This window comes from Nycticebus coucang, chromosome 9 (assembly GCF_027406575.1).
Source record: "Nycticebus coucang isolate mNycCou1 chromosome 9, mNycCou1.pri, whole genome shotgun sequence".
Lineage (NCBI taxonomy): Eukaryota > Metazoa > Chordata > Mammalia > Primates > Lorisidae > Nycticebus > Nycticebus coucang.
Window position 1 is genome coordinate 25,973,776 of NC_069788.1, and position 15,870 is coordinate 25,989,645.

The following is a 15,870-nucleotide window of genomic DNA, read 5'->3' on the forward strand; positions in this document are numbered from 1 at the left end:
AATTAGTTTAATATTAGGGCTGAGTACATTGGGTACTTTTTCTTCCATTCTTTGGATACCTTGCTAAGAAGACTATTTTCCAGCTCCATCCATGTAAACATGAAGGAGGTATAGTCTCCATCTTTCTTTACAGCTACATAATATTCCATGTGCAGGAAAAACTCTTGAAGGAATTGGCCTGGGCCAATATTTTTTGAGGAGGACCCCCACCTCGGGCAATTGAAGCAGCTTCAAAAATATACTACTGGGACCTGATGAAACTAAAAAGTTTCTGCACAGCCAAGAACACAGTAAGTAGAGCAAGCAGACAGCCCTCAGAATGGGAGAAGATATTTGCAGGATATGTCTCTGACAAAGGTTTAATAACCAGAATCCACAGTGAACTCAAACGTATTAGCAAAAAAAGAACAACTGATCCCATCTCAGGCTGGGCAAGGGACTTTGAAGAGAAACTTCTCTGAAGAAAACAGGTGCACGGCCTACAGACATATGAAAAAATGCTCATCATCTTTAATCATCAGAGAAATGCAAATCAAAACTACTTTGAGATATCATCTAACTCCAGTAAGATTAGCCCACATCATAAAATCTCAAAACCAGAGATGTTGGCGCAGATGTGGAGAAAAGGGAACACTTCTGCACTGCTCGTGGGAATGCAAACTAATACGGTCCTTTTGGAAAGAAGTTTGGAGAATACTTAGAGATCTAAAAATAGATCTGCCATTCGATCCTATAATTCCTCTACTAGGTATATATCCAGAAGACCAAAAATTGCACTATAACAAAGATATTTGTACCAGAATGTTTATTGCAGCCCAATTCATAAGTATTTCTGCATTTAGACGGGAAGTTAACCTTCCACAAGCAGCTCAGCGTTCAACTTTGACAGTGGTCAACAGATAGCTGCATATTGACAAATATACCTGGTAAATACATAATAAAGTTGTGTCTCTGAAATATTTCCATTATTTTGAAATTCCTAATATCTCAGAGATGATTATTGATGCATCGTTATTGTATTTACTCTCTGAGAGATTAACAGTAACTGAAAACAGAAAGCTGAGTTGTTCTTATGGCATTGCCAAGTGTGTAGGAACATGAATCATCAGACATACTGACCAGCACCTGAAGCCCTTCCCACACCATGCCCAACATTGTTTTCTGCCTTTTGTCTCACTCTATCACTCTATTCTTTGTGAGGACCGCCACTGCTTGCTGCCACTCCTGGTTGCTTCATGGCAGCAGGGTGTCTTGGCGAAGTGCGCCTATCTCTAACTGCTATGAGTCAGGTCAGTGAGTACCGAGGTTTATAAAAATTGCCCTACAGAAAGTTCATCGTGGTGTTCTTCAGTCCACCTAAGGTTTTGTGATCAACCTCATAATGGAATACAATGAATAATAATGATTTCTTCTAAAATCTTAGATTGTCTCTCTTCAACAAATTTTTTCATCTTGTATTATAAGAGCATCGTCTAAGAATACCCTAAGCTAAATGAATAGCTTCTGTGAAATAAATTAAACTGAATTAAATGTGAACATCTCAACTGAAAATGAGATGTGGTTACATTTTTAACCTCAATCCAAAAATGTATAAGAAATATAGGAAAGAAAAGGTTATACATTAACCATAAAGTATTTGCACAATTTATATCACTAACATTACTAACACTTTTCAATATATTGTACTAAGTGATATGAATTATTATAGGAAGAAAAGGTAAAATGCTCAAACAATATCAGGAAAAAGCCAAACATCCACTTGTCACAAATCCCTAAAATTCTGTCATTGGGAATCATGATATAACTCTAAGATGTGTTAGACCCTCTCAGACATTCTTATTTCATCTAATATTCTGGATTCTATATCAGTACTATGAGAAACTTTACAGAGAAAGGGAAAAATTAAATGCAAATCTTATGGTGGAGTAGATCTAAAGTAAATGCAGATCTCCCTTACCAAAGAGGAAGAATAATGATCTGTATGTATTATCACTAAAACCCAGGTTCTTTCAGTGAACCTAGTCATGCCCGACCCTATGGGAAGCCTACTACAGGTTAATGATGTTCATTGTGTGTTGTAACAATAATTGTGTTGTCAATATTGTAGCCATTGCTTTCCAAAAAGTAAGGAAAGATTATGTTTGGGTGAGCTGAGATGGGAGCAGCAGGCGGCGGAAGGAGGCTGTCCCATTCAGACGGCTGCCAAATGGTCCCTCAAATAAAGGTGGAGAAACAATAGAGGGAACTAAAAATAAACCTGACCCGGATTCGAACTACAACAAAGTTTTGGTCATTCATATCTATCTGTGTAAATATGAACTGAGAAGAAAAAACATTTGTGATAAGTATAAGAATGGCTCCTGTGTGAAAGAAAATTCATAATCTAGTATAAATTTTTAAAGAAAAGAGAAAGAGAGATGGCATTTTAGCCATTGTGCCATCATTTAAAAAAAATTTAAAACTAATAAAGCAATCAAAAAATTATGAAAATCACCATTTCTTGTTTCAAAACAAGTCAGTTAAAGAATTAGGTTGAATTGAAATTATTAAAAGGGATAAATACTAAGAAAAGAAGTAAGGATTTGAAATCCATTGAAAAATAAACTAGCATACCAGGATACCAGGCAGCACTTGTACCAAGCCAGCTTTGGAGAAACCATTTTGTCTCCCAAACACTTGCTGCCAGAAGCACACCAAGGACAACCAAGCTCCTTAGTGGTTGTCTAGAGTCTCCATTCCTTACAATCTGCAGGTTTTCCCCATTCATGACACATGTGCTTTGGGCTTCTATCACTCAAATAGACACCTTCTAACGGGACTAGGGCAAAAAGTCAAGTTGAGCTCTATAGGAAGTGTTAGACAGTTGCTCCTGCTTCTGTGCCACTCCGCTCTACTTTCGTCAGGCTTTTTTCCTATTCAGCAGTCATGAATAGTCCCTCCCACCTGAATATAACAACAGGTTTGATATCATTAAGATGTTTCTCTTCCCCTTTTGCTCTGTTGGCACCAACTCTCCTGAGTCTCTTTTTCTCAAAGCTCCAAGAACTCTAATCAATCATAATGGGCGAGTTGAATGAAGTTATTTCTCTCAGTCAAGGCTGATGTACAGGTAAGCGGAAAGGCAGCCCTCGAAATATTAAGCAGGTACTTGATAATCACTGAATATTAAGCTTGGCATTGAGGAAATAAAGAGTTATAAAATGATAAGACACTGCCTTATCTTTAACCTGGAGAGAGTGCCTGTTATTTGTGCATAAGACAGTATTCAAAGAATGTATCCCGTGGAGAGCAGGGGAGGCACCATGTCCAGGTATGTTTTGATTCATTGTCTTCCCTGCTTCACCCGGTTTCTTCTATCTGCAGATCTTACTTTGTACAAACTTCTCACTAAAGACCATTTCTAAGCTAGTCATGTTACCTTCAAAATATCTAAATATAAAACGTACATTTGGATATATTTTAAAATTTGACTCTCTAGTATGGGGAATGATGATTCCAAATTGTCATGAATATAATTGGCAGACAGACGAAGTGGGAATAGGTGACAAGTGGCAGCATAGTTTGTATGTGCAAACAGGGAGATAAAAGGTCAGATCAAGGGGAGGTCTATCTGAAGTACAGACCTTCACATTGGGGGGGGGGGGGTCTAACGGGAAATGAAAAGGACACAAGGCAGAAAAGGTGTCTCAGTCAATTCCTCTGCCTCCTCATGTCACAGCACCAGGTGGTTTTCTTCCGTTCCCTCCTCAATCCCTTTCATACACACATACACTTCAGAAACATTTCTGAACAATTAAAAAGGAAATAAATGGAATGATCAATAGAGTGTAATTTCCTGCTTAAATTCATCATAACTCCTCCTGTAATTCCTCAAATCTCTGGCCTCACCCCACAGAAGCAGATCTCGACCTAAAGTTAGATTGAAGTCACCTCTTACCTTAAGACCTATGACTACATTATTACACATCACCTTTGAAACACTCCGCATAGCAACATTTCCAAGCATAGCAACAAGAGGAATGTGCGAGCTGGCTAAATTGGAGAGGACAGCCTTTATTTGAATACCTATATATAAGTGGGATGTATTCATAATAAAGTTTAACACATTTTTCAATATATTATGATATTTGGGAAGCAATATACTCCATTATAATGACATTTTTCTATCTCTCAAGCTCATTAAATTGAGATCCTACCTGTATGTTAATATTTAATAAGCCTGTCTCAGTTATTTCCCTCACACTTAAAGTAATTCATAAAATGTAGAGAATGTATGAAAGAAGTTGCTATCAATACAATGTGATTTTGACTAAAAGTTTTTTTGATACATTAATAACAGGCCCAAATACGTGCTGTATTTTATGATGTTCTTTATTAAGAAAGCATACTGTGGTTTTGAAGTATAAAGTAAAATGAATTTATACCAGTAGCAGTTAATGAAAAATAACAAATATTTACAAAGGCAAGCATAGTACAAAGAAAAAAAGTTTACCTCCAAAGTTGATAAAATGAAAATTGAATGAAATTGAAATTGTAATTGAAAATTCATTTCATTACCTAGTGGAAAGAAACTCTGTTAAAAAATGAGTGTCATGAGAAATCATCTCTCATATATTATCTGATAATAATAAATTCTGAGTTAATTTACATTTAGGCATGTTATTGAAAGCCTTGAAAATAGTTAAAAGTTACAATTTTAGATGTAAACGTGGCCAAATACGAAATTATTCATTCTAAATTTAGATTGAAGTTTATTGGACATGAAGAAATAATTTATACCTAAAGTATAAATTCTAATGGATAAAATATTTAAAGAACACAAACTATTTCCAGCTTCTACTACATATAAGTACATAAAAATATCAACTGCAGAGGCTTTGACATGAAGCAAACATGGGTTAGATTTTAAGTCTCAAACTCCTGTAAAAAATGGAGATTTTTGCAACATAATACCCATTGCATAAGGTTGGTGTATGTCTTAAATGAAATAGTTATCCCTTATGGGCAAGGTGAGAGCTTAAAACATTAGCTATTACTATTGTTGAATTTAGCATCTATTAAAAAGAATAAAGTGAAATGATGATAAATTAAGCAATCCTGCAGGTAACCTAAGGATTACTACCTCTTCAATATGTTAGGTTAGCTTCAATTCTGCTACACTTAAGAGAATATCAATTATAGTACTTCAAAATAGCTTGCAATTCAAGCACACCATAAATTAAAAGAACACCTTCAATTAGTCTAAATTAACGTTAGTTTTACCATACCTGGGTCATCCTATAAAACAGACTATGTGTAGTGTCACAATGCATGCAATAAATAACCAAAGAAACATTATTTTACGCTGATTTTCTTTTTACTTTTTCTTCTGAGAGAAGATAAACTTTCATGAAGGTCTCATAAAGAGCAATTAGTCATACAATTTAATTAAATCATTATAATTATCGCAGGAGGACTGGAAATCCCATTGAAGACCAACAACCCTGTATGTTTATTTTAGCATCAATAGGTTCTCCGGCCAGCAGTTCTCTATTTCTGTAAGAAAGTATTTTTGCAGTATAATTTGTATGCAGAAATTGGGACCTTGTCACTCATTCACTTCCCTCACCCCAGCCAGTGACTCTTCACTGCTGCATGGCACACACACTAAGTATCTGTTGAATTAATGAAGAGAAACGAAAAAGTGAATAGTAGAGCTAGAAAATAATGACTATTTTTTGACTAATCATTTATGATCCATAGATTATAAACTATACTTTTTAAAAGCCCCCAGAGATAGGGATTTCAGCTGGTCAGTATTAAGTGATTCAGATATCCTCAAGCATAACAAAATTATTTTCTTGACTCTAACTTAAGTCTTCCTTTTGTTCAGTCTTCTCTGTGGTGCAAGAGTTGGTAAGCTGTGTAATCCCTGCTTTTGAATTTAACCTAAGAATCTCTATAAGATCAATGAGACACCAAGTCCAAACAGGTATATATTCCAAAGATGCCTATGTTATCCAAAATTTTGAAAAGAGATGGCAAAATATCAAAATGTTAAAGTCCACGGACGTCTTAGAGTTGCTTTTGAGTTTCCAGGGAAGGGAGAAAATATAGTGATAAATTAATTTATTAAGTTAAAGTTTTTAAACTTAAGGTGAGGCATCTCATAGCTCAGTCAATATAAATATTAGAATTTATAGAAGAAAATACTGTAATGCCATTATTTTTAAAAAATCAGAACATAACTGATTTAAGACAGAAGGTTCACGTAAGATCCAAGTTTATAGCTAAAGTAGACTTATGCTCCTCTAGAATGTTTTTTTCTTCTCAGAATAAATGTATCAGATATTACTTAGTAAACTGCAAAAACTTGGTTTTTACTTTACATCTTCAAATGATCCTTATGGATTCAAATGACATGGGCACATTTGAAGTACCACAAACAATTCAAATGTCACGTTATGAGAGAAAGTAAAAACAAAGCTTCTTATTCGAGAAACAAAATTTAGTCAAGGTCAAGAATCCTCTCTGAATCAGCACTTATGTTTGTTCTAGTCTATAGTGAACCTGTTAGATGATTCATTGTTAGCTTTGAATGACTCAAATGCTCTCACAAAATTATGGGCCTGAAAGTTAACCTGCTTTAATTAAGTCTGATAATTGATTGAAAATAAAGAATAATTTGAAGTAATCTCTTACTATGGAGAGTGAAGCAGCTGCTCCAGAATTATTTAAATTTCTATCAAATTAACCACCCTCTGGGAGGAGGAGTAGCGACATCAGCTCTGTGAACCTACTGAAAACTAGCCTAATGAAGGCACTCAGCTGAAAGGTAGGGCTCGAGGAGTAAAGAAGGTGAGCCGGCAAAAACGTCTAGATACTTTTGCTATCTGGTTCTTGTAAAATGCATTAGTCCCAAAAAGTATAGAAACATTTCTAGGGAACTTTCTTTTCTTGTACCCACTAACGAATCAAGAGTTTGATTAAATCATGGTGCTTCTTGTCTTCCAAAGATAGGTGGGAGGAAGAGTTGAAAGGAAGTGTGGATAAAGGCAAGTGAAGGGGAAGAAGGGAAAGGAAGGGAAGACTATCAGTTATTGAACAACTCCTAGAATCAGACTACTGTAAGAGTTTTTCAAACACTTACAAATGTAAATCTTACATCAACCAAATAAGAAAATTATTAGTACCCCCATTTTATAGATGAAAACAGACACAGAAAGGCAAAATGATAAGTAACTTTTCTAGGATCCAACTTTCAAGTAGAAGCAACACTGGTTTAAACTCAGATCTAGCGCACTAAACGCCTCCACTCTTTCTAAGTATTACCCTAAACACCTTCCAATAATGATGAAAAATAACAGTGGAAACTTCCAGGAAGTGCTGTGAGCAGGCTTCCTACTCACATCCTCTAAATAATTTTCTGAGTATGATAAAACTTAGTAATTTCACCCAGTTTATTACTTCACTCAGGAAGACTCAAGGAAGGGCAGAAAAGCATAAATTGCCATGATGATATGGCACAAAATTCACATTTAATAACTACTCTTGATGATAATGGTGACAAAAACTACATATGAAATGTACAGTGTGGAAATAAAAGGACTGATTTGTTTTATACTTAAAACCAAACACTTACTTAGTAGATAATCTTGTTTCCACTAGAATATGTTCAGTCAGAAGCAAATGCTGACTACAAGATGGAAAACGCCATTCTGGAGTGAGTGAACAGTGGGGACTAACTCAGGGTGACCCAGCACCCCATAATTACTTGAATATGCGCGTAAGTAGAAATATGTTTCATTGATAATAATTTAAGTGCAGGAAAGTGGCAAAACAGTCAAAGTTGATTTATCTAGCAATCACATTATAATTTGGCAAATCTTAATTTTTTAAAGCATGCAAGTTGACTATTTTATAAACACGATAAAGCACCACAAAAAATAACAGTGTCATCTAGGTTTTCATAATTAGAAAGACTAGAAAGTGGCTATTGCAGTTTTGTTTTATTTAGTTAAACTAATCAAGCGGTACCTCACTTATGAAGTAATTTATTTGATAAGCTTACCTGATGTCCATAACATAACCTGATCATACCTGGGCCAATCAACTATCCTACCTTTTTACCTATGAAAATAATCAACCCAATTTAAATGACTATATAATTGTGTTTCTTCCAAAGCTTACACAGGCACCCATTAAAAAAGCAGTGCTTACGATTATAAACGTAACTTACATATTTGGTTTCTCGACCAGCTGCTCTTGGAAGAGTCGTAGGAGTCTGTGTGAAAATAAAAATAACCAGACTTCTGAAATAATCAAGCGAGTAATAAAACATCCAACTCCTGTGATACGTTTACATTTTTTTAACATTCTAAACATTATCTCTTCAATACAAAATCTTTTTTGAAAATTATTTTATTAAACTATATCATTTTATCCTTTTCCTCTTACCTATTGGCTTTCTGATAATTTTCCCTTTTATAATTATTGATATTAATTCACAGATCATAGCAGTTTCTTCATCACACATCTTCCATAATCTTTAGCTATTTTAAAATTCACGTAGAAATTCCTATCCTCTCTGTTCTTTGAACTGCTCAATTCCAAAGATATTCTGTCTTTTCACTCCCAGGACCATCCCTGGACTTTACCTTCATCAATAAAATACAAAAATTCTAAAATTTGAATTTCTAATGTTCCACTCTCAGCATTCCTGGACTTTACCTTCATCAATAAAATACAAAATTCTGACATTTGAATTTCAAATGTCCCACTCTCAGAAATTGTCCTGTTTTCCTGCCATCCACCACCTTCATTTATTCAATCACCAATGCAGCATCCACTTTAATGGGACTTCAAAATCACTAACACTCACCTCCTTCATTCTGGCTTTATTGCCTCTTAGCGTACATATGTTTCATATCCCAATCATTTTAATACTTTCATTTTCCTTACAGCCCTCTCTTCTTATGAAAAGTTCGCTTACAAAAAAAGGCAAAAATCTCTAGATGGGAATTAATATCCATTTCGATCCATACTTGTACCCAAGAAGCAAAACATTGCCAGGAAAACTCAACCAAACTAACAGATTTTATTTTAAGTTCATAATGATGAACTTCAAATGTGCACTCAACATGGCCTGGTGGGCCCCCGATTTTTCTCTTGTTGGCTCATTTTCTGAGACAGAATGGCTGTGTGATTCACTCACCTATTCAACAAATATTGTCTATCTATTGTGTGTCAGACTCAGTTCCACATCCTTGAAATTTATCAGTGAAGAAAAGGGGCAAAGACATCCTGCCCTTGGGGAGCTTACATTCCCAAAACAGAGATAATAGGCTACAAGATAATAAATAAGCAAATTAGCTTCCTGTTAGAATGTGATAAGTGCAATGAAAAAGAGGAGGAGGACGTTGAAAGCTAAGGTTTAGGATATCAAAAGTGCCAGGGACTTACAATTTGAATAGGATGATCCATGCAGTGGAGCTGACCTGAGCACAACTTGCAGGAGGTGAGGGTGCTGGCTATGCGGCTATCTAGACAGACAGCATTCTAACAAGAAGGAGCAAATGAAAAGTGCCCGGGGTGGATTAGGTCTTCTGAAAACAATAGAAAACTAGAAGCAATCCTTCTACTATGCATAAGGGACAATAATTAAGTTGACCAAAATATTGAAAACCATCCTGTCAAAGATATAAATAAGCTAAATGATAGGGATTAATTAGTGGACAAGATCAGGAGAGGATGGGAATCAGGAAGCCCAGCATTTGAGAGCTGCTTTTGTCCTGGGGATGTTTGCAGATAATAGTTTGTTGCTTGATTTATAAATATTAGTTGTCTATTCTTTGATACTTTGGGGAAAAAATAATAAGAAGTAGTTAATTGGTGACTCCATACTGAACCTCAGAGTCAAAGCATTCTATAATAGACATACTCTTACTTGACAATATGAATGTTTCTTTCTTTGCATTACTATTATTATTATTGCTTAATACTTTGTGGCAGCAATCGTCTGATTTCTTTTCTGAATTTATTTGTTTTCATTGGTTTTTTATGAAGTTTTTGTTTCTGGTCTCTATCTTAAATGTCATTATTGTTATTAAAGTTTAAGCCTTTTTAATTTTGTGAAGAAAAAACTGGAAGCCTAATGAACACATGTATATGTGAAAAAAAATTAAAATATAGAGGCGGAGCAAGATGGCAGCCGAGTAACAGCTTCCTTGCATCTGGGCACCATGAGTCTAAGGATATAGGACTCCAGGCATCTCTGGCTGGTGGGATCTGCCTATCATCACCCCTGATAGGATACAGGGAGTCAGCGAGAGACTTCTGGACCCCAAGAGGAGGACTAAAACAGTGGAAAACCGACAAGTGGTCGCATGTGTTCAATCCGTCTAAACCCGCCCGCAACTTCCACAGGCACGAGAACTTAAAGAGCAAGAGGAAGTGAAAGGAAAATTAGGGCAAGGAAACAGATAAAAGAAATCACCCATGAGGAAGAATCAGCAGAAAACTCCAGGCAACATGAAGAACCAGTCCAGAACAACCCCGCCAAGGGACCATGAGGTAACTACTGCAGAGGATTCCACCTATACAGAAATGTTAGGAATGACAGAAAGGGAATTTAGAATAAATATGTTGAAAACAATGAAAGAAATGATGGAAACAATGAAGGAAACTGCTAATAAAGTGGAAAATAACCAAAAGGAAATCCAAAAACAGAATCAAATCAGAGATGAACGATATGAAGAATATAAAAAGGATATAGCAGAGCTGAAGGAAATGAAACAGTCAATCAGGGAACTTAAAGATGCAATGGAAAGTATCAGCAACAGGTTAGACCATGCAGAAGAAAGAATTTCAGAGGTAGAAGACAAAGTTTTTGAGATAACTCAGATAGTAAAAGAGGCAGAAAAGAAGAGAGAGAAAGCAGAACGTTCACTGTCAGAATTATGGGACTTTATGAAGCGTTCCAACATACGAGTTATAGGAATTCCAGAAGGGGAAGAAGAATGCCCCAGAGGAATGGAAGCCATACTAGAGAATATTATAAAAGAAAATTTCCCAAATATCACCAAAGATTCTGACACACTGCTTTCAGAGGGATATCGGACCCCAGGTCGCCTCAACTCTAACCGAGCTTCTCCAAGACACATTGTGATGAACCTGTCCAAAGTCAAGACAAAAGAAAAGATTCTGCAAGCTGCCAGGAGTAAGCGCCAGTTGACCTACAGGGTGACCATCAGGGTGACCGCAGACTTCTCTAATGAAACTTTCCAAGCAAGAAGACAATGGTCATCTACCTTTAATCTACTAAAACAGAACAATTTTCAGCCCAGAATTCTGTACCCTGCTAAGCTAAGCTTCAAAATTGATGGAGAAATCAAATCATTTACGGATATACAAACATTGAGGAAATTCGCCACAACAAGACCAGCTCTACAGGAAATAATTAAACCTGTTCTGCACACTGACCACCACAATGGATCAGCAGCAAAGTAAGAACTCAGAAATTAAAGGACAGAACCAAACCTCCACACTGATGCAAAAGATAAAACTAAGCAATGGACTCTCACAAAATAAGACGAATAGAATACTACCACACTTATCAATTATATCCATAAATGTTAATGGCTTGAATTCCCCACTGAAGAGACATAGATTGGCTGACTGGATTAAAAAACACAAGCCATCCATTTGCTGTCTGCAAGAAACACACCTGGCTTCAAAAGACAAATTAAAGCTCCGAGTCAAGGGTTGGAAGACAATTTTTCAGGCAAATGGAATTCAGAAGAAAAGAGGAGTTGCAATCTTATTTTCAGATACATGTGGATTTAAACCAACTAAAGTCAAAAAAGACAAAGACGGTCACTTTATATTGGTCAAGGGAAAAATACAACAAGAAGACATTTCAATTCTAAATATCTATGCACCCAATTTAAATGCTCCCAGATTCTTGAAACAGACCTTACTCAGTCTGAGCAATATGATATCTGATAATACCATAATAACAGGGGACCTTAACACTCCTCTTACAGAGCTGGACAGATCCTCTAAACAGAAATTAAACAAGGATATAAGAGACTTAAATAAGACCCTAGAACAACTGTGCTTGATAGACGCATATAGAACACTCCATCCTAAAGATAAAGAATATACATTCTTCTCATCACCCCATGGAACATTCTCCAAAATGGATCATATCCTGGGACACAAAACAAATATCAACAGAATCAAAAGAATTGAAATTTTACCTTGTATCTTCTCAGACCATAAGGCACTAAAGGTGGAACTCAACTCTAACAAAAATGCTTGACCCCACCCAAAGGCATGGAAACTAAACAATCTTCTGTTGAATAACAGATGGGTGCAGGAAGAAATAAAACAGGAAATCATTAACTTCCTTGAGCATAACAACAATGAAGACACAAGCTAACAAAACCTGTGGGATACTGCAAAAGCAGTTTTGACAGGAAAATTCATCGCTTTAGATGCCTACATTCGAAAAACAGAAAGAGAGCACATCAACAATCTCACAAGAGATCTTACGGAATTGGAAAAACAAGAACAATCTAAGCCTAAACTCAGTAGAAGAAAAGAAATATCCAAAATCAAATCAGAGATCAATGAAATTGAAAATAAAAGAATCATTCAGAAAATTAATGAAACAAGGAGTTGGTTTTTTGAAAAAATAAATAAAATAGATAAACCATTGGCCAGACTAATGAGGAATAGAAAAGTAAAATCTCTACTAACCTCAATCAGAAATGATAAAGGGGAAATAACAACTGATCCCACAGAGATACAAGAGATCATCTCTGAATACTACCAGAAACTCTATGCCCAGAAATTTGACAATGTGAAAGAAATGGATCAATATTTGGAATCACACCCTCTCCCTAGACTCAGCCAGGAAGAAATAGAGCTCCTGAACAGACCAATTTCAAGCACTGAGATCAAAGAAACAATAAAAAAGCTTCCAACCAAAAAATGCCCTGGTCCAGATGGCTTCACTCCAGAATTCTATCAAACCTTCAAGGAAGAGCTTATTCCTGTACTGCAGAAATTATTCCAAAAAATTGAGGAAGAAGGAATCTTCCCCAACACATTCTATGAAGCAAACATTACCCTGATACCAAAACCAGGAAAAGACCCAAACAAAAAGGAGAATTTCAGACCAATCTCATTCATGAACATAGACGCAAAAATTTTCAACAAAATCCTAGCCAATAGATTACAGCTTATTCAACACGATCAAGTAGGCTTCATCCCAGGGATGCAAGGCTGGTTTAACATACGCAAGTCTATAAACGTTATCCACCATATTAACAGAGGCAAAAATAAAGATCACATGATCCTCTCAATAGATGCAGAAAAAGCATTTGATAAAATCCAGCATCCTTTTCTAATTAGAACACTGAAGAGTATAGGTATAGGTGGCACATTTCTAAAAATGATTGAAGCTATCTATGACAAACCCACAGCCAAGATTTTACTGAATGGAGTAAAACTGAAAGCTTTTCCTCTTAGAACTGGAACCAGACAAGGTTGTCCTCTGTCACCTTTACTATTCAACGTAGTGCTGGAAGTTCTAGCCAATACAATTAGGCAAGACAAGGAAATAAAGGGAATCCAAATGGGAGCAGAGGAGGTCAAACTCTCCCTCTTTGCTGACGACATGTTCTTATACTTAGAGAACCCCAAAGACTCAACCACAAGACTCCTAGAAGTCATCAAGAAATACAGTAATGTTTCAGGACATAAAATCAATGTCCACAAGTCAGTAGCCTTTGTGTACACCAATAACAGTCAAGATGAGAAGCTAATTAAGGACACAACTCCCTTCACCATAGTCTCAAAGAAAATGAAATACCTAGGAATATACCTAACGAAGGAGGTGAAGGACCTCTATAAAGAAAACTATGAACTCCTCAGAAAGGAAATAGCAGAGGATATTAACAAATGGAAGAACATACCATGCTCATGGATGGGAAGAATCAACATTGTTAAAATGTCTATACTTCCCAAAGCAATCTACCTATTCAATGCCATTCCTATCAAAATACCAACATTGTACTTTCAAGATTTGGAAAAAATGATTCTGCGTTTTGTATGGAACCGGAAAAAACCCCGTATAGCTAAGGCAGTTCTCTGTAACAAAAATAAAGCTGGGGGCATCAGCATACCAGATTTTAGTCTGTACTACAAAGCCATAGTGCTCAAGACAGCATGGTACTGGCACAAAAACAGAGACATAGACACTTGGAATCAAATTGAAAACCAAGAAATGAAACTAACATTTTACAACCACCTAATCTTTGATAAACCAAACAAGAACATACCTTTGGGGAAAGACTCCCTATTCAATAAATGGTGTTGGGGGAACTGGATGTCTACATGTAAAAGACTGAAACTGGACCCACACCTTTTCCCACTCACAAAAATTGATTCAAGATGGATAAAGGACTTAAACTTAAGGCATGAAACAATAAAAATCCTCCAAGAAAGCATAGGAAAAACACTGGAAGATATTGGCCTGGGGAAAGACTTCATGAAGAAGACTGCCATGGCAATTGCAACAACAACAAAAATAAACAAATGGGACTTCATTAAACTGAAAAGCTTCTGTACAGCTAAGGAGACAATAACCAAAGCAAAGAGACAACCCACACAATGGGAAAGGATATTTGCATGTTTTCAATCAGACAAAAGATTGATAACTAGGATCTATAGAGAACTCAAATTAATCCACATGAAAAAAGCCAACAATCCCTTATATTAATGGGCAAGAGACATGAATAGAACTTTCTCTAAAGATGACAGACGAATGGCTAACAAACACATGAAAAAATGTTCATCATCTCTATATATTAGAGAAATGCAAATCAAAACAACCCTGAGATATCATCTAACCCCAGTGAGAATGGCCCACATCACAAAATCTCAAAACTGCAGATGCTGGCGTGGATGTGGAGAGAAGGGAACACTTTTACACTGCTGGTGGGACTGCAAACTAGTACAACCTTTCTGGAAGGAAGTATGGAGAAACCTCAAAGCACTCAACCTAGACCTCCCATTTGATCCTGCAATCCCATTACTGGGCATCTACCCAGAAGGAAAGATCCTTTTATCATAAGGACACTTGTACTAGACTGTTTACTGAAGCTCAATTTACAATCACCAAAATGTGGAAACAGCCTAAATGCCCACCAACCCAGGAATGGATTAATAGGCTGTGGTATATGTATACCATGGAATACTATTCAGCCATTAAAAAAAATGGAGACTTTACATCCTTCGTATTAACCTGGATGGAAGTGGAAGACATTATTCTTAGTAAAGCATCACAAGAATGGAGAAGCATGAATCCTATGTACTCAATTTTGATATGAGGACAATGAATGACAATTATGGTTATGGGGGGGAACAGAAAGAGGGAAGGAGGGAGGTGGGTGGGCCTTGGTGTGTGTCACACTTTATGGGGGCAAGACATGATTGCAAGAGGGACTTTACCTAACAATTGCAATCAGTGTAACCTGGCTTATTGTACCCTCAATGAATCCCCAACAATAAAAAAAAAAAATTAAAATATATATATAATTCTATACCAAATCTTTTAGAAAATTAAAGAAAACGAATGCTTCCCAATAAAAATAAATAAATAAATAATCTGTGACTTGAGAAGCTGACTCACACTCTTGATATCTCACATGGATAGGGAGATAGAAGTCAGAGACCAGGACTTTCAAAAAATAGATTGAACTCCGGGTGTAAGAATGATCCAGAAGACCTCATGTGATTTTCAGCCCAGCCTCAAATCATCTGAAAATGACTATCTACGAAAAGTAATCTCAAACCTTTCCATTTAAAGGTAATACTTTTTTT

The 15,870-nt window shown here is 36.2% G+C and overlaps 1 protein-coding gene across 20 annotated transcripts in view; it reads right to left on the bottom strand.

The window, feature by feature from the left end:
• MLIP (muscular LMNA interacting protein) overlaps positions 1–15,870 on the bottom strand; it is a 312,602-nt gene that overhangs the window by 97,288 nt on the left and 199,444 nt on the right. For all 20 annotated transcript variants that reach the window (XM_053603333.1, XM_053603332.1, XM_053603343.1 and 17 more), the window contains one exon: positions 8,219–8,263. In XM_053603333.1, coding sequence (XP_053459308.1) covers positions 8,219–8,263 — 45 coding nt within the window. The remainder of the gene's footprint in view (positions 1–8,218; positions 8,264–15,870) is intronic.